Raw genomic sequence first — 17,121 nt, forward strand, 5'->3', positions numbered from 1 at the left:
AATGTTCTACAGGGACAACTTTTTTTCATTTACTACCTTTACCAATCGCGGCGATTACGTTGAATATAGTTCGTATAAAATATATAATAGATGGTTTATTTTCCGAAAGTTTCAATCTCACAATCTTTAATACTAACCTGAGATACTCGTCTCTTATTCCTCTATCGATAATATAGTTTTTAAGTTAGAAAACATTTGATAGGTCTATCTTATATATCATTTATGCTTTTGGTACTGACTTGCACATGTGAAACGTCAAATTATATTTTCGATGAGTTTATGAACGTAGTATATAGTCTTCTGTGAGACGAGCAAGTGACTTTCGCTTTTTGTATGAACTAGAATTACATATACATCAGAAATAATGGTAATAAATAATATCAGATTTAATTGTTTTCTAATCGTAAAAGAAAATTCATTAAAATAATTTGAACGTATATGTAGAAAGTATTATTTATCTTTAGAGAAAGGTTATGTTAGAACAAATATTTATAGTACTATCTCTAATAAGTTAATAAAAAGTAATAGTTAGAGACTAATATTATAATATTTTATAAAGTTATATATAAAAATATTAATAAATTTTAGAGTTTTGGATTACCATCAGTTGTTCCTAAACCTACTGTCATTGAAAAGTTCAATGTCTGCAATGACAATTATGGCATATCTAGTCCCATGGTTTCAGGGTATGAATGTATATGTTATTTAATAATGTGACAAAAAAATTAACGTTTTTATGTTTAGTATCAAGCTCATTATTTAATTTCTATTTCTTAGGTTATCGACAAGTAAACAAAGTATAAATAATTTACATCCTCTTGAAGCAACTGAAAGAAATGTGAGAAATTTATATTAAGAAATTATAATTGTTTTGATATCTTGTACATTTATTATATGTTTTAGTATCAAAAAAATCGTGATCGTATGAACATGATATTACTTAGAAATACACAAGGGATACATGCTCCAATGCGTATAGCAATGGAATTAAAAGCTTGTGAAAGTATTGGAAGACTTCCATTTCTGCCATCGTCAAATATGATGAGAGATGTTTTACTTGGGCGAGATGAAGAAATAGGGTAAACTAACTTTTGTATTCGTTTTAAAATAACATCTGTTAATTATATACTAATAACAAATAATTTGTGATTGATAGTACATGATATATTAATTTTTTTATATATTTAGATTTGAAGATGTATTAAATATATCTGAATTCAGGGAAGAAATGGGTCAACCTCATGCTATTATTGAAAAAAGTCTCGGAATACTATAAACTCTAAGTATTTTATTTAAAGATTTTACTATTGGCCTTGTATCATTAAATACACTAAATAGTAATAAATGTTTAAATCTTATATTTAATCAAGATATTCTGAGCAATAATTCACATTTTACTTAATTATTAAATAATAACAATAATGAATATTAACAAATAATATGTAGTAGAAATGTAAAAATTAATTCATTTCATTAATTCATGAACTTAAACGTCTGTTTGATGAATATAGAATAATTTTAGGAAGAAACAACATTGTCATACATCTATAAATATATACTTTTTTAACTTCTTAAATTCAAACATATTACTTATTATGTCTTGCATTTTGCAATTGCATTTGTATCGATATAAAAATTGTTTCTATTTTATCTTTCTGTACACATATTACAAAGGGAAAATGTAACCTTTCCTTCTATGTAACATATAATTATAATGAATAAGAACATAATAAACGCACAGATCGTATTGTTCAATATTTCAAGAAAATTATGCCTTCATATTTTTCGCATAGACATCTCAAGATATGTACGAAGAATAACTATAAAAGAAGCTAACACAGCGGTAATCTTACTTACTGTCGATTTCAATGACATAAATGCATTGAATCTCCATGGATTAATGATTTTTTTCTTTCTCATTTTCACTGTTGAAAAATTAATATTATACAAATTGACAATATTCTTAAACTACTGTCTCAGAAAAAAGATAAATAAAATTATGAAAATATAACAAAAATTATATCATTTTTCTTGAGACTTTTAACTGATGTAAATGACTTCATAGATACATGTACTTTTAATATACTTCAAGTTCCTTTTAAATGCATACTTATTTTAGAGAACACAATCTACAATTTAAGAATTTTATTTTATTTTTAAATAACTTATCTAAATATTATTATAATTTGTATTAAGTTATTATGCAGAATGTTATATTTTTACACTTACTTTAAATGGCAATTATGATTATAAGTTTAAATATGTTAAAGTAATTTAGTAAAAAGTTTTATAAAGACTTCTTACTACTTTTAAGCATTGTTCTATTAATTTTACAAGATTTAAACATCTTTAAGTGTCATCAGAAAAAAACACATCCAAAGTTCATAAGATTATTAATAATCGATTTACGCGTCTAGTAGAGCATGATTGCCGAGCTGCAGGTACTTCTTGGCACAATTGTTTGTGTTTCATACCTTCATATTTAAACAAAATAAAGGATCTAAAAATAGAGATTTATTTTTCATTTCAAATTTATCATGCAAAAGTCGTCGATATGTTATCGAGTTACTGACGTTTAACTATGTTTTGCAATCCGTAAATAAATTTCAAGGTTAATACGTAAACAAATTACACCATTTGTATAATAATTTATCTATTAAATAACGTCATATATTTATTGAATTTTTATAACTATATCATGATAAATACATTAATAATAAATTTATTTAATTTTATTATTATTTTATTTTAGTTAATTAAAGTGCATCCAAATATTAAAAAATCATATTATTTGAAATATTATACTTCAAATATAAATATGTTATATTGAATATGTATTTTGTATTATGTTTTTATTTATACCAACATAAAGTAAATACTAAATTATTCATCCCATAAATTTTTTGCAAAATATGAAGACTTGTAAATGATTATTTAAAATTTTTAATTTAAAATGTACGAAGAGATGCATATACATATCGATTATTTTGCACGTGTTACCAATTCGATATTAATGTATAAATATTCCCTATAGTGTATACATTATGTGTATACTGACTTTATTTATGAACAATAATTTATAAAGAAAGCAGAACATAATATTCTCTTCACAGAACGATAAATATTTAAGTCTGTCTACAAGTGACGTGAAAAGGTTATCGCAATTAATTTACAAGTGAGCGATATGAGATATGAAACTGTTATGTCCTCAGTTTAGTTTAATTACATTTTTAATCGTGAAAAATCTCATTTATTACAAGTGCTAAATCGTTTTGAACATCTACATTGTACGTACCTTAAATGTTGATTTAGATCTTCAACTATTGATAAGATAAGTATTAATTTTTATATTATGTTGCATTTTCATAGGAAATTATTAAGAGAAATGTTGGACATTAAGATATTGGATGGTGGATTTTCTACGCAATTATCTACTCATGTTGGTGCAAAAATCGACGGCGATCCTTTATGGACAGCACGTTTTTTAGCAACAAATCCTAATGCTGTTTATGCTACACATTTAGATTTTTTACGAGCAGGTGCAGATATCATAGAAACAAATACATATCAAGCTTCTATTTCTGGATTAATGGAACATTTGTCTATAACCAAAGATGAGAGTATAAATTTGTTATATGAAGCTGTTAATCTTGCTAAAAAAGCTGTTAATGATTATATTAAAGAAGTTGCAGAAAATAATGATATTGAAAATAAGAAACCTTTGATTGCTGGTTCTTGTGGGCCATATGGAGCTAGCTTACATGATGGTTCTGAATATAATGGGGCTTATGGTAAAACTACTTCTCGTGAAGTTATGATGCAATGGCATAAATCGCGTATTAATACTTTTGTAGATGCTGGTATAGAATTATTAGCATTAGAAACTATACCTTGTTATCAAGAAGCAGAGGTGTTAGTTGAACTTTTAAAACATTATCCAAATGTCAAAGCATGGCTTTCATTTTCTTGTGAAAGGAACAGTCAAAATATAGTAGATGGAAGTAATTTCGAAAAAGTAGCTACAAACTGTTATAAAATGGCTTTACCAGGACAAATAATTGCCATTGGAGTGAATTGCATTGCTCCAAAAGATGTATCTCCTCTACTAAAAAATATTAATAAATATAGAGAAAATGAATTTATACCACTAATAGCATACCCTAATAGTGGAGAAATATATTTTTCAACTGAAGGATGGCTAAAAGATGATAGTTGTACTTCGTTTGAAAGTTTTATACCTGAATGGTTAGACCTTGGAGTAAGATATATTGGAGGTTGTTGTAGAATGTACGCAGAAAATATAAGATCAATCAGGAAGGAAGTAAACAGTTATCAGAGGAAGGCAGCAATGAAGTAATTAATTTGATATAAAATTAAAAGTCAATAATTTGTATTTACTGAAATTTAATTTTATTTTTAATATAAATATATGATTATCTTCTTAAGTATTAAGTATGTTTTTTTTAAATAATACATAACTATAAATAACTATACTCATAATTTGTAATAATATATATTTTTGTATTGGAATGATTTATAATTGATATTGATTTTTAGGAAAGAATCTGTAAATAAAGTAAGCTAACATGTAAGCCTATTGTTTTACAACTAAATTAAATATCACTTTTTGTAAACAATATTTTAATGATACAAAATACACTACATAGAAGTAAATTTATCATGACTGTTATATTTAAAAACATCTATAGCAGGTTCAAATTTATCTGATGAAAAATATTGGTACATAAATATTGACTAAACTTATCAGACCCATACTAGATACAGTTTAAATCACTTGAAAATATTACATATGCTGTGTGCAGTATAAAACGCGTAATTTATTAAACACGTCACGAAATTTGATCTTATTGATATAAGCGGTCTTCACACAACATAGGTAGAAAAAATAGTTTTTTACTGGATAATCTTAGTACGTCTTTTTAAATTTTTGTTCACTTTAATATTTATCTCAGATTTTATCATGGACTTTGGAATAAGTGTATTCTATGTAGCCAATTGTAGGAAGTTTTGCTTCAGTCATTCAGGAACATTTAAACAACTAAGACGTGCGTAAAATCGTAATAGTTGATATTTTGCAGTACTATATATATCAAGAAGTACATTCAGCTATTAAGGAAACTTACACAACTTTTAATTTTATAAATTAGATAATGATGTTACATTCTTTTATGTAAACAGAGCATTTAATTTCTTCTACAATATTAAACATAATTTATAAAAATAAAGTACAATAATTTGAAGAAGAAAATATGCAAGGAGTGAAAGTGTTAGATGGTGGATTTTCTACACAGTTAGTGACTCACGTGGGTGATATAATAGATGGTGATCCCTTGTGGACAGCACGATTTCTTGCCACAAATCCTAAAGCCATTATTGCTACACATTTGGATTTTTTAAGAGCTGGAGCTGACATAATTCTTACAAACACTTATCAGGCATCTGTAGATGGTTTTTCAAAATATATGAATATGTCAGAAGAGGAAAGCCTTAATTTATTTTGTAAAGCTGTAGATTATGCTAAAGAAGCTGTAAATTTGTATCAAAAAGAAATAAAAGGTGAGGGGAATGTTGTAAATAAAAATCCATTGATCGCTGGATCTATTGGACCATATGGAGCCTGTTTACATGATGCTTCAGAATATACTGGTAAATATTGTTCAACTGTGTCAGAGAAAATTCTTATGGACTGGCATAGGCCTCGTATTAGCAAATTAATCGATAGTGGCGTAGATATGTTAGCAATAGAAACAATACCGTGTAAACGAGAAGCAGAAGCACTGCTTAGTTTATTAAAAGAATTTCCAAAAACTAAGGCTTGGTTGTCGTTTTCGTGTTGTAATGATGGAAAGAATATAGCTGATGGTTCTAATTTTCAAAGTATTGCAATAAAATGTTATAAAATGGGTTTACCAGGACAAATTTTAGCAATTGGTGTTAATTGTATTGCACCACAGAGTGTGAGTTCTTTATTGAAAGGAATTAATGGAAGTCATAAACAAGAATTTATTCCTTTAATAGTATACCCTAATAGTGGTGAGAAATATACAGTAGAAACTGGTTGGGTGAGAAAGGACGGAGGAGATTCCTTACATCAATTCATACATGAATGGCTTAATTTGGGTGTACAGTATATAGGTGGATGTTGTAGAACGCATGCTACAGATATAAAAAAAATACGAATACAAGTGGATAATTGGCAGAATACATAAAAAGTGCCTAAAACTGATTGTACATATAAACAGTTCTATACATTAATATGCTACATATGTTTAAATATCAAAATATGTATTTTCTTCATTTATTTATCAATAAAAATAATTTTGTAAAGTATAATTATATATGAATAGTAAACAAATTTTACTGTAAAATTGAAACAATGTATAAATAAAAATTGATATGATATATAACTACATTTTTGTATAATTTTTTATAAATAAATTTATTATTAAAGTACATAGGAAGTATATTTTTTTTACTTAGAAAATGTAGACATTAAAAAATTATAATAAATATACAAAGTTACAGAGTACTATTTAGGCTAGAATTGACAAATTTTTAACAATATAAAATTTGTTATTATTACAAACATTTTAAGTAAACTGCATAGAACAAAATTGATTGTTTATAACTAATGTAATGCTTTAATTATGAAATATGACATTTAACAAATTTTGTATGAAATAATTTTATTTCCATTACAATATATATAATTATAAATATATTTATATAAATTTAAATATATATATATATATATATATATATATATATAATTTATATATGATTGTGTACATTATAACATTATGTACACACATATCAATATATCATATGACAAAAATATATGATTTGATTTGCATTTCAATCTTCCTCAAATTGGACTGTGTATATTAGTTCATTACCAATGTCATATGTATTTCCGTTTTCAATTACTTCAATAATGTTTTTTTCTATGTCGATTTTAAATATGGAATTCAGAGGTATTTGAGTTTTACCTTTTAAAATGTCATCACTAACTGGTTTACTTCTGGGTCCCAAAAGAGGATCGTTATAACGATATAGAGAAACTAAAGATTGATCTGAAGAAATAAATTATATTAAGAAATCATTCCAACTTGCTTTCAATACCAAATGAAATTTCCTACTCATTCAATGAAAAATTTAGAAATATAAACTACATTTTAAAATTTTATTTTATTAATATGTAATATGGATGGCGATAAATTATTTTAATGTTAGAATTACGTACCCATTATATGTTTGTTTTGCGTTGATATTCGCGATATGACGTCTGCTACACTGTCTGCGTTCATGATCTTTATGGACATCCTAAACAATCCACTATACTTCTGTGGATTTGTAACACATACTGAAATACCAGGTTTACTAGAAAAGTTCATGTAAGGAGAGCCTGGACAACATTCTTCTTTCGTTTTTTCTGGAGCTTCATCGGTATACTTTATCAAGATATTCTCCAACTAAATTTAGATAAACGAAAAAGTTAATAAATATAAGAAATTTCTATCAGAGTGTGCCAAACAAGTACAGTACTTACATCTAAAGTATTTTTAAGATAATTTTTACTATTTTGAAGAATCTGGAATTCATCAAAATCTAAAGTTAAATTAAGTGCACTTAAACCAACAAGATCCATTTTTTCTTTTACAATTTGTACAAATGGCATTACTCGCTTCATATATTTTTTTAATTCTTGTAATTTTCCTAATTCTGCTGCAATCATTTTATTTTCTGGCAATTTATTGCCATTTTCCTGTAAAGTAATTTATTATAAAACATCTTAATCTCAATATGGAAGTTTGTTTGTTTCTCAAATGTACTTTGTAATAGTTACTTACAAGGTACATATTTTTCATTGTAGTTAAAACAGTGTTTTGCCAATAAGGATAGGTTTTAGCTACCCAAATTGTGCCTTCTGTTGGTTTTTCTATAAATGTTGGTTCATTTCCTTTGTTTAATGCTTTTTTTGGAGTCATATAACTTTTTAAAAGTAATCTAAACGAATGCGCAACATCCATAAGATACTGTGATGATTTTATAAGAATTTCATCTATTTCTCCTATCTGAGGCCAAGTAGCATTTAATATACTACCTTCCTATTAAGGAATATTTCATTTCATTTAAATCTCAACAACTTCAATTAAAATTTCATTTGAGATTCAATTAATGAGAAAGACATTATTAAATATGAAAACTTACTTTACCAATAAGTTTCCACACATGTTCAGCTACATGCGGACAAATCGGAGACAAAAGAATAATTTGAAGTTCTATAAATCTCATAATCAATGTCCAACTAATACCATCTAACACGCTGAATTGTATGTATTTATCTCTTGCTGCTTGCAACTCAAAAAATCCTGTCTTCAATGCGTCCTTATACAGCATTTTTGAATAATTCTCTCCAGTCTCTCGTATTTTTAGATTCATTTCGCTAATTTAATTGTATGTTTGATATAGATTTTAAAAATAGCACTGGAAACATATTTTAATAAATACCTTTCGAAGACTTTATCATTAAATGTATATGGTTTTCCTTGTCTAAAGGTATTCTTAGGTGCCAACGTTTCTTTGACCCATTCAATAAAATTATATAATCTCAGAATTCCAGCATCTGCCATACTTTCTACAAAATTAGCATCTTCTATTGAATCACCAGAATCAGCTAGACAAAGTCGCATACCATCCGCTGAAAACTTTTCTACCGCTTCAGCAAGTGTCAGAAAATTACCATCCGATTTTGACATCTAACAAAACAATACTTGTACCATTTTACAGGAATTATGTGAAATACAATGAAGCGTTCTATTTTACCTTAGCTGAATTTAATAGTAGGTGTCCATTTGCTCTTATTCCTTTTGGCCAAAGTTTTGGTTCCATAGACCATATTGCAGTATGATTATAAATGAAAAATGTAAGGTGATTCTGTACTAAATCTTTCCCAGATACTCTTAAATCTACTGGATACCAATATTGAAATTCATGTCGCATATGATCTAAAGCATTCTGTTTTATGTTTGTTTTTGGAAACTTAGCATCTTTGAAGAAAATATAATCCCATACTTCTGGTGTCATTTCATTAGCCCTAAATATAATTATCACTTTAAATATCACATAATCACTTAATATATCAACATACATATACGAACGTCCGCGCGCATATATAATGTCCCAGATACATTGCTACAAGTTTTCTTTTAAATTTGTTGAATAATAATGAACTAAACATATCTAAAAATGTTTTTAAAAATAATTTTGCCGTATCTCGTTAACTATGTAAAATAGAAAAAAAAATATTTTCAAAACATTTTGCCGAATTATGAAAATTTATATATTGTTCGACTTTAAAAAATCAGTTTTGCATTCCTGAAAGATTTAACAATGGTACTCTGCCATTGGCACCTGAGATGAATATCTCTGTGTCTCCATTAGATCCATTAATTCTTTTTGTGTGAGGAGCCAGTCATTAGGTTGCTTTGGCGCCAGCCAAGTTTCCCTTACAAAGATGTTCATTTTAGGTACTAATGGTACTTATAAGAAATAGTGGTCCATGAAATAGAAAAAACAAATATACCACCATTTTCAATCACTTTCAGAAAACAATGTTCAATGTTCTATATGAGACATCTTGCAGTATAGCCCTTTTAAGTTTGAAACTTTACTTTATGTTATATGTATTTGGTTTATTGCCTCTAAATGTTCCTCCTTGTAATAAATGTGCAACTGTATAATAAGCCATATAGATTGTTGAGTCTGAAAGGGATTCTATTAACCAGCTTTTATCCCATGGCAATTTAGTACCTAAAATTTATAATTACAAAAGTTTAAACTACCAAAATTATTCAATAGTTTTGGTTAAATCTATTATGAACGTTTACCAAGTCCATAAGTTCTTGAACACGCATGTTCGCGTAACCAATCGAGGCACGCCATAAAATTTCTTCTCACTTCGTCATGGAAGGTATTGAGATTATTTAAGGACTTTATTGCTTCCTGTTTCCAAATTTCTTCTCCATAATCCAGATACCATTGATTACATAAGGCTACTATACACTCATCATTCGATCTTGATATGACAGTTTTTTCGGGTTCATAATATATAGCTGCTTTTCCCTCATTTACTAATTCATTTTGTATTTGTTTTTTGACATCCTGAATTTTCTTTCCTTTATATTTACCAACTAATAATATACCATTATAAAAACCTTTAAGATATACCAACTCCTTTGCTTCTAGTAATTTAGCCGTATCATTTTGAGATTGAATTTTTAATTTATCATATAAAGTCACTGCAGATAATTTACCAAATTCTGGCAGCTCTATAGTAGGTATCTAATGTATAGATTTTTATGAATTATATGTTTTATTTATAGTTTTAGACTCTTACAACTACAGAAAGAATATGTTAAACTTACGGGATCATAAGGTAGCACCATTTCATCGGATATTCCATATTTTTCTCTCAAAGCTTGTTTCTTCTTTAAGTCTACTAAGGCTGCATAATCATCAGGGGAATCACTAGGTACGGAAGTAACAATTCCAGTGCCTTTGTTTTCTTTAATTGTCAACATTGGTAATGTGTAAATTACTTTATTAGATGTAAGTGGTGCTTCTAAAGGTAATCCTAGTATATCCTATAAATTGAATAACACTTTATATTGACATGACTAATATTCTCATAAATATAGAAAGAATTTTACCATTCCAGTAAGTTTCAATATGACCGATATCTTTCCTTCTTCATTGAAGAAATCTTGGTAAGCCATATTTCGTGCTGCTCTTTCTGTTGATATATAAATATCTCCATTTGATAAACTATATGCAATATAATCTATATCTGGATGAATCCAGCAGTTTGTTTGACCGTACATTGTCTCTGGCCTTAAAGTGGCAGCTACTAAATAAACAGATTTACCAGAAAGAGATCTGCAACAATATTATCATAAGTCATCTCATAAGTAATACTGTTCCTTATTTTATGTAGCATATGTATAAAAAATTTTCTGATCTGCTTTTAAAGTAACATACTTTTTTTACTCTTCACAAAATTATATATTCAAATTTAATGATTTATCAAAATACATTGTTTTCTACTGACTTCTTTAGAATAAAGAAGTATGTAATCAGTGCCATTCTATTTAATATCCAAACTGTTTAAATTGTGACTACGTAATGTACATAGCATTAATCAAACTTACTTCAGCTTTGTAGAATAAGGTTCTAGTAGTTTTAGTTTAATTAATGTATACTCTTGTGGTGCTACTCCTTCTCCTGATGATCTGTCATGGTCCATACAAGGTTGATTATCTTTTGGTGAATAGATTGTATACCGTTTTCCATATTTTATCTTGTTCTTTGCTTTTAAATGTTGAAATTGCCAGCATACAAACGAATCAAAAAATGGATTTGCATCAGTTGTGATAAATGTTCTGCGCCAATCCACCTAAAATGAATTTTTATATGATTTCAATAAATTGTTGTATTTTCAAGTTATCAAAATACAAGTATTTTTATGTAACTTACATGTAATCCAATTGATTTTAAATCTTGTACAGCAAGAGGTGGAAAGTAGTCTAACCAATATTCAGTATCAGTAAAATTTTTTATGTCTTCATTTTTCAAACCAAGAGATTGCATAATTTGCCATTGATACTTTAAACTTACAGTTTTTGCAAGTACTTTGCTCTAAAATCATTTATTTAGTGAAATGTAGAAAATAGAAACACCTTTCATATCATTACCTTTGTCCCTTTGCTTTTATCTTTTAATACAATATCATCTATAATTTCTTCTTTTGTTTCTTGTTCTTTAGGAAATTGTGGTGGATAACCATATAACTCCATTTCTTGTTTTAATTTATCTGCACATGCTTTGATGGGCATACCTGTGCAATGGAAGCCAAATGGAAAAAGAACTTTTTTTCCTAAAAGACGATTGTAGCGCACAGCAAACTAAAACGTTATCGAACAGATTTAATTTACTTCAATTTCTATCTATACATTATACAGAATACCTTGTTTCTTGCATGTTTAAATATTTATTCACCTCGCATTTCGACAATGAAAATGTATGACCAAGATGAAGTCTTCCATTCATGTATGGAAAAGGAAAAGTTGCAAGAAACTTTTCTTTTGAAGATTTTCTTGGTTTTGAAGGTGCATCTTCCTCGTATACTTTATCAGCTTCCCATTTTGCTTGTATATCTTTCTCAATGTTTAGAAGATATTCTACTTTAAATGTTCCTTTTCTTTCTGTTACCTACCAATAATGATTTATACAATATTTACTTTATTTTTTAAAACTATTTTGTTTTAAATGTAGATATAAATGATTTTTTATCATTGTAAAATAATTAATTTTATATTCAAATCAGCTTTAAGTTTACAAAATAAGTATAACATATTTTCAAATAATTTCTGATGTTATCAATAATTTTCTAATATTACAAGAATGTAATATTACGAATCGTTTGAACAAAGTAATGATTCTAATATAAACAAAAATATTTCTTTATATCTAATGAATATTGAAAATAAATAATTGAAAATATATTTAAACTTTACATGTTACACTTGTCGATATGCAAAGGTTATGATTGGTATTTTTAGTTCGAGTAAAATTTTCATAAATGATTAATAATTATAATTATTCTTTCAGGCAAACACGTAATATTAATAATTACCATTTTGTTAATAACAACAGATCACCGACTAACTAAATTTTGTATTTATTAATGTCCTTATGCTGAAAACGTGGTGACACGTACTGTAGGTAGAGTTCTGATCATTAGTCATATTGATCGCAAATAAAAAGTACGAATTCTAGATAATGTAATAAATATGATGAAACTTATAACGAAAGATATGTAATGAAAATATTAAAGGAAACACATATTTTACATATAGAAATATTTATTTTTCTGTTATATTTAAACAATTATGTTTAAGAATTTTTATTCTTAAATGTCAAGAACATGGGAAATAATCAAATTAAAAAGTTGGTAAATACTGTTTAAAAAAAACACCTTATGGGATATTAAAAGTAATACACATTTATTTTGCAATTCTTTATGAAAGATGTACTTTTTTTATAATTGCTTTACATTATATGTTTGTATAAATATGTTCACATACGTGCAACTGGTTTTAAACCTAATATTGAAAAGCATGTTTCCATTATAATTGCAGTAGCTTCTGTTAATAGCATACGTCCTATATTTATAGTCACTACTTCCCCAAGTTTGTTTTTTTCAACACAATAGCAATTATCATAAAACTCTGTAAATGCGCAAGAGATTTCATAACAATACTCGCATAGTTGATGTAAGTACAAATCATCTGTAATTTTAATTAATACATCGGGAAATTTTATTAATACTTTAGCTAATTTCCATTCCTTCTCATGTTCCAAAGAAATTGGAGTAGTTTGTGCGAGTTCTTGTAATTTCTCTCGCGAGATATTAGCTGCTCTTGCAATAGAGCATATTCTAGTCAGAGCATATAGCAAATACACTGCAGTATTCCCTTTATCCTCAAGCATTTTGTCAAAGGAAAATACATATTCGTGATTTCTGTTATGTGACAGATCAGCATACTTTATACATCCATAAGCTATAGATTCCTGAGCTATTTTTAACTCTTCTTCTGTCAGAACTTTGTCACTTTGCCTTTCTTTTAATTTCTGGAGTGTTCTTTTTAAACCTGATGTTAAAAACAGAACTTTTTAAATGTACCAACTTCCGTGTCGATTTTAATAATATATGAAAAATTACCTTCATCTAATAAATCACTTAATTTCACTGTATCACCAGACCTAGTCTTAAATTTCTTTTTATCTTGACCTAGAACTACACCAAATCCAACATGATCCATTCGATGACAATTCTTTAAAATTCCTGCTCGTTCAGCACAGCTTTTTAATACTTGAAAATGCATAGATTGGCCAGCATCTGTTACATATATTACCTACAAAAATGTAATGAATCATAAAACAACAGAAACATGCTTTACAAAATATAATGTTAAACAATATGTAAAAAGTGTATTAATTGTTTCTCCCTGTTAATCCCTTACTATATAAAAATTGACTCTCTCTTATTGTGTTTGTATTACTGTTGTATTTATTTCTGTTACAAGCAAATACATCTTTGACTTTTTTAATATGCAGAAAGCATATTTTATAAAATGAATATGAATTACCCAATCAGCTTTTTCTTCTTCTATTCGTTGCTTTAGAGCTGCTAAATCTGAAGTATCATATGTAAAAGCACCATCAGATTTTACAACAGTTAAAGGTATTTCATTATCACGTTTACCCCACATTACTTTTCGCCCTTCGTCTTCCTCTAATAGACCTTTTTCATCTAATTCTTTGACTAATGCTTCCATATGTTTTTGATAAAAAGATTCTCCTCTTTCTATTAAATTAATATCCAATCGAGCGTATACCTTTTTGAATTCTATATTAAAGTATATAAAGAAAACTATAATAATAGCTTATTTTATAATATGAATTCAAATAATGTAGTCAACTTTACCTTCCCTAGAAACATCACAAATCAACTGCCATGCTTTTATCATGTCAGTATCAAATGCTTGTAACTTAACAACACAGTTGTACGCACGTTTCTTAAATTCTTCGTCTTTATCAAATCTTTCTTTTGATTCTTTGTACAAACTCTACAATTTTTAGAATATACAATTGTTGGCATTATTATAGAATCAACATTTATATAAAGTATATAACAGAAAAATACTGTATTACATTAAATTACCTGAAGATCTGTAATAGTTGGAGATGCAACTAAATAATTGGGAAATTTATCCTGAAGATGAGCAATTAACATTCCAAATTGGGTACCCCAGTCACCAACATGATTTATTCTAAGCACATCGTGTCCTAAGAATTCTAATAATCTTGAAATACTGTCACCAATTATAGTAGATCTTAAATGTCCAACATGCATTTCCTTAGCAATGTTAGGACTAGAAAAGTCAACTACAACTTTTTGTTTTTTTGTATAAGGTGGGAAAGCTTTTCCAATCTTTACTAAATTACTTAATGTTGTCTGTGCAAATTCTTTTTTTAGGAATACATTTATATAGCCAGCACCTGCAACATCTAATTTAGAAATTAAATCGGATTCTTCCACTTTTGATATTATATTGTTCGCAACCTCTCGTGCAGATGCGATTCCTGTATAAATACATACAATATATTAATTAATATAAACAATATTTTGGCTTGAATTCTTATTTATATTAAAATTGATTTTCACCATTATCATTAAGTTGCTTGTAAAGTGGCAAAGCACTGGTACATTGATAATCTCCAAATTTTTGATTATTATTATATGTTACAATTATTGGAGGATTAGAAACATCTGGATATGCAGTAGAAATAGCTTTTTCGAACAATTTAAATAAGGTAGTGTATATACTGATTGAATTACACGTTGTCGCAGTTATCATCTCACTTTGTGTCTTTGCTCTATCAGCTTGAATAGTCTGTTTAAAAATAATAAAAGCGCAAGAAGTATTTGGTGAAAAATAAAATTAAACTGAAAATCAAAAAACTAGTATCTACTCTAAATTCGTTCAATAATTGTAAATTAGAATTTTTATGAAAACATACCCTTTTTAGAATAGCTACTCTATGTTTCAATTTCATATTCTCTTGTACTAATTTCGTATATTCATCTTCAGATACAGCCTGAATCTTGGCGTTATTCGTTGTAATATTTTCATGTAGGAATTCGATTTCTTGTTTTAAAAGAGCTATCTCTTTTTCCTGCAATGTAGGGATAGGAAAATTATAACCTACAAGTATTGTCCACTAATAAATTACATTTTTACAGCTGAATATTTAAACAGTAACTACAAATCAATGGCATAATTTACCGCCGCAGCTGCTCTTTTGTGAAATACGTCTAGATTTTGTGTAGACATTGTATTAAAAGTATACTTTTTTTATCGATTGTGCAAAAGTAATGCACGTGGACGTTTCAAAGATCCTTCTTCGAGTACAATCGAATATCTGTTGAAATTCAGAGAATAAGAATAAACATCGCACGTTTGTAACAGATTAAATATATAATCGATATTAAACTTGAAAAAATGAACGTTTTCAAACTTAACACTTATATTTTCAATTCTATGGAGATACGTTACATTTTGTGATTCAAATAAGCGCGGAATCTGTTCTTTTTGTCAATTTTTCTTAGGACCCGGATGAAAACCCGGTACGCTTTAATTAGTGCAACAATTAAAATTTGTCCCAATAATTACGCGGATTAAATTTAATTTCAGTGCTCTATCCAGAAAGGTATTTCGCTATATTTTGACTTTAAATCGTGTGTCTAGGTGGCTTATTGTAGTTTCAACGTTACTCGACCTTCTCATCAAGCTCGGCAATGGTGTCTGGCAGCAGCGCGAAATGTTCCTTAAAGTTTGCAACGGTCGAGGAACAAAAGTTAATTGCGTGCTTGCGATGCAATTGTTTCTTTTCTCCGAGTCGATTGGCAACATCTAGGTAAAAAGTTTATTTTTCTACCTTTTAATTAGTTTTGTGCCTTGTTTCCAAGTTGTTTAATTACGGAAATCATGAAAACCTGACACTTAAGATCGCTGTTTATCGAGCGTATTTTTCAATGTTTCGGGAACCGACTGGTTATTCCAGTACTGTTGATAAATATAATCAGAGTAACATCAAGGTTAAACTGGGACAACGAGAAGGTCTCGGTAAAAGAGACATTTCGAAAAAGAGAATAATAATTATAATTTACTATAATTTATATAATTATAAGTTATTTATATATTTTTTTACGACGATATAATTACTTGAACCTTTCTTTGAGTTACAATGAAACTTTTTCTTCTTTTCCTGTGATTGTAAATCAATAGAGAATTATTTCTTTGTTCAGATTAAAAAAAGATAAAATTATTTTTTATATATATTCGTATCTCGAATGGAATAATATACACACCGTTCAATTTTTCCGTCTACGTTTATTTTTGTTTTTTTTTTCTACATTATATCTACACATTATTCTAAATATTCTATGATAATAATATCGATCATATTTGTATT

At 27.6% G+C, this 17,121-nt stretch overlaps 5 protein-coding genes across 6 annotated transcripts; 3 read left to right on the forward strand and 2 right to left on the reverse strand.

The window, feature by feature from the left end:
- The first annotated feature begins 252 nt into the window (after window positions 1-252).
- Window positions 253-1,371, forward strand: Pomp (proteasome maturation protein). The gene is made up of 5 exons (XM_076325344.1): window positions 253-367; window positions 589-686; window positions 778-838; window positions 904-1,079; window positions 1,189-1,371. Exons 1-5 carry the CDS (start codon window positions 365-367, stop codon window positions 1,274-1,276), a joined length of 426 nt encoding a protein of 141 aa, XP_076181459.1. The 5' UTR covers window positions 253-364; the 3' UTR covers window positions 1,277-1,371.
- A 1,598-nt stretch (window positions 1,372-2,969) lies between these two features.
- LOC143154123 (betaine-homocysteine S-methyltransferase) lies at window positions 2,970-4,652 on the forward strand. The gene is made up of 2 exons (XM_076325976.1): window positions 2,970-3,287; window positions 3,370-4,652. The coding sequence occupies exon 2, from the start codon at window positions 3,386-3,388 to the stop codon at window positions 4,355-4,357; it is 972 nt and encodes a 323-aa protein (XP_076182091.1). The 5' UTR covers window positions 2,970-3,287; window positions 3,370-3,385; the 3' UTR covers window positions 4,358-4,652.
- Window positions 4,653-4,793: 141 nt separating this feature from the next.
- On the forward strand, window positions 4,794-6,433 carry LOC143154124 (betaine-homocysteine S-methyltransferase). Its single transcript, XM_076325978.1, has one exon. It carries the CDS (start codon window positions 5,271-5,273, stop codon window positions 6,228-6,230), a length of 960 nt encoding a protein of 319 aa, XP_076182093.1. The 5' UTR covers window positions 4,794-5,270; the 3' UTR covers window positions 6,231-6,433.
- Window positions 6,434-6,807: 374 nt separating this feature from the next.
- On the reverse strand, window positions 6,808-12,815 carry Leurs (Leucyl-tRNA synthetase). The gene is made up of 16 exons (XM_076324979.1): window positions 12,716-12,815; window positions 12,079-12,291; window positions 11,775-11,984; window positions 11,557-11,718; window positions 11,232-11,476; window positions 10,734-10,959; window positions 10,449-10,667; window positions 9,912-10,365; window positions 9,696-9,834; window positions 8,848-9,118; window positions 8,533-8,780; window positions 8,233-8,467; window positions 7,872-8,129; window positions 7,571-7,786; window positions 7,265-7,493; window positions 6,808-7,094 (listed from the first exon to the last, which is right to left on the reverse strand). The coding sequence occupies exons 1-16, from the start codon at window positions 12,716-12,718 to the stop codon at window positions 6,877-6,879; spliced, it is 3,546 nt and encodes a 1,181-aa protein (XP_076181094.1). The 5' UTR covers window positions 12,719-12,815; the 3' UTR covers window positions 6,808-6,876.
- Window positions 12,816-13,068: 253 nt separating this feature from the next.
- Argrs (arginine--tRNA ligase-like protein) lies at window positions 13,069-16,561 on the reverse strand. 2 transcript variants are annotated; one of them, XM_076325268.1, is made up of 9 exons: window positions 16,426-16,561; window positions 15,933-16,068; window positions 15,667-15,822; window positions 15,311-15,539; window positions 14,807-15,228; window positions 14,570-14,711; window positions 14,232-14,491; window positions 13,805-13,997; window positions 13,069-13,733 (listed from the first exon to the last, which is right to left on the reverse strand). In XM_076325268.1, exons 2-9 carry the CDS (start codon window positions 15,978-15,980, stop codon window positions 13,159-13,161), a joined length of 2,025 nt encoding a protein of 674 aa, XP_076181383.1. In that variant the 5' UTR covers window positions 15,981-16,068; window positions 16,426-16,561; the 3' UTR covers window positions 13,069-13,158. The 2 variants fall into 2 exon arrangements, with proteins under 2 accessions (XP_076181383.1, XP_076181382.1); XM_076325267.1 differs by lacking the exon at window positions 16,426-16,561 and adding an exon at window positions 16,203-16,403.
- Window positions 16,562-17,121: the final 560 nt, after the last annotated feature.

Source organism: Ptiloglossa arizonensis, chromosome 13, assembly GCF_051014685.1.
Source record: "Ptiloglossa arizonensis isolate GNS036 chromosome 13, iyPtiAriz1_principal, whole genome shotgun sequence".
Classification (NCBI taxonomy): Eukaryota; Metazoa; Arthropoda; class Insecta; order Hymenoptera; family Colletidae; genus Ptiloglossa; species Ptiloglossa arizonensis.

What these genes read in the sequence shown, in the direction of transcription:
- Argrs (XM_076325268.1), bottom strand. Translation starts at nt 15,980, where the DNA reads ATGTCTACACAAAATCTAGACGTATTTCACAAAAGAGCAGCTGCGGCG. An exon ending in ACAAAAGAGCAGCTGCGGCG is followed by an intron (nt 15,823 to 15,932) that starts GTAAATTATGCC and finishes CCTACATTGCAG; the next exon opens with GAAAAAGAGATAGCTCTTTT. An exon ending in CAAGCAACTTAATGATAATG is followed by an intron (nt 15,229 to 15,310) that starts GTGAAAATCAAT and finishes GTATTTATACAG; the next exon opens with GAATCGCATCTGCACGAGAG.
- Leurs (XM_076324979.1), bottom strand. An exon ending in CCTTATTCTACAAAGCTGAA is followed by an intron (nt 10,960 to 11,231) that starts GTAAGTTTGATT and finishes ATATTGTTGCAG; the next exon opens with ATCTCTTTCTGGTAAATCTG. An exon ending in TGGTGCTACCTTATGATCCC is followed by an intron (nt 10,366 to 10,448) that starts GTAAGTTTAACA and finishes TCTATACATTAG; the next exon opens with ATACCTACTATAGAGCTGCC.
- LOC143154123 (XM_076325976.1), top strand. Translation starts at nt 3,386, where the DNA reads ATGTTGGACATTAAGATATTGGATGGTGGATTTTCTACGCAATTATCT.
- LOC143154124 (XM_076325978.1), top strand. Translation starts at nt 5,271, where the DNA reads ATGCAAGGAGTGAAAGTGTTAGATGGTGGATTTTCTACACAGTTAGTG.
- Pomp (XM_076325344.1), top strand. An exon ending in TCTAGTCCCATGGTTTCAGG is followed by an intron (nt 687 to 777) that starts GTATGAATGTAT and finishes TCTATTTCTTAG; the next exon opens with GTTATCGACAAGTAAACAAA. An exon ending in GGGCGAGATGAAGAAATAGG is followed by an intron (nt 1,080 to 1,188) that starts GTAAACTAACTT and finishes TTATATATTTAG; the next exon opens with ATTTGAAGATGTATTAAATA.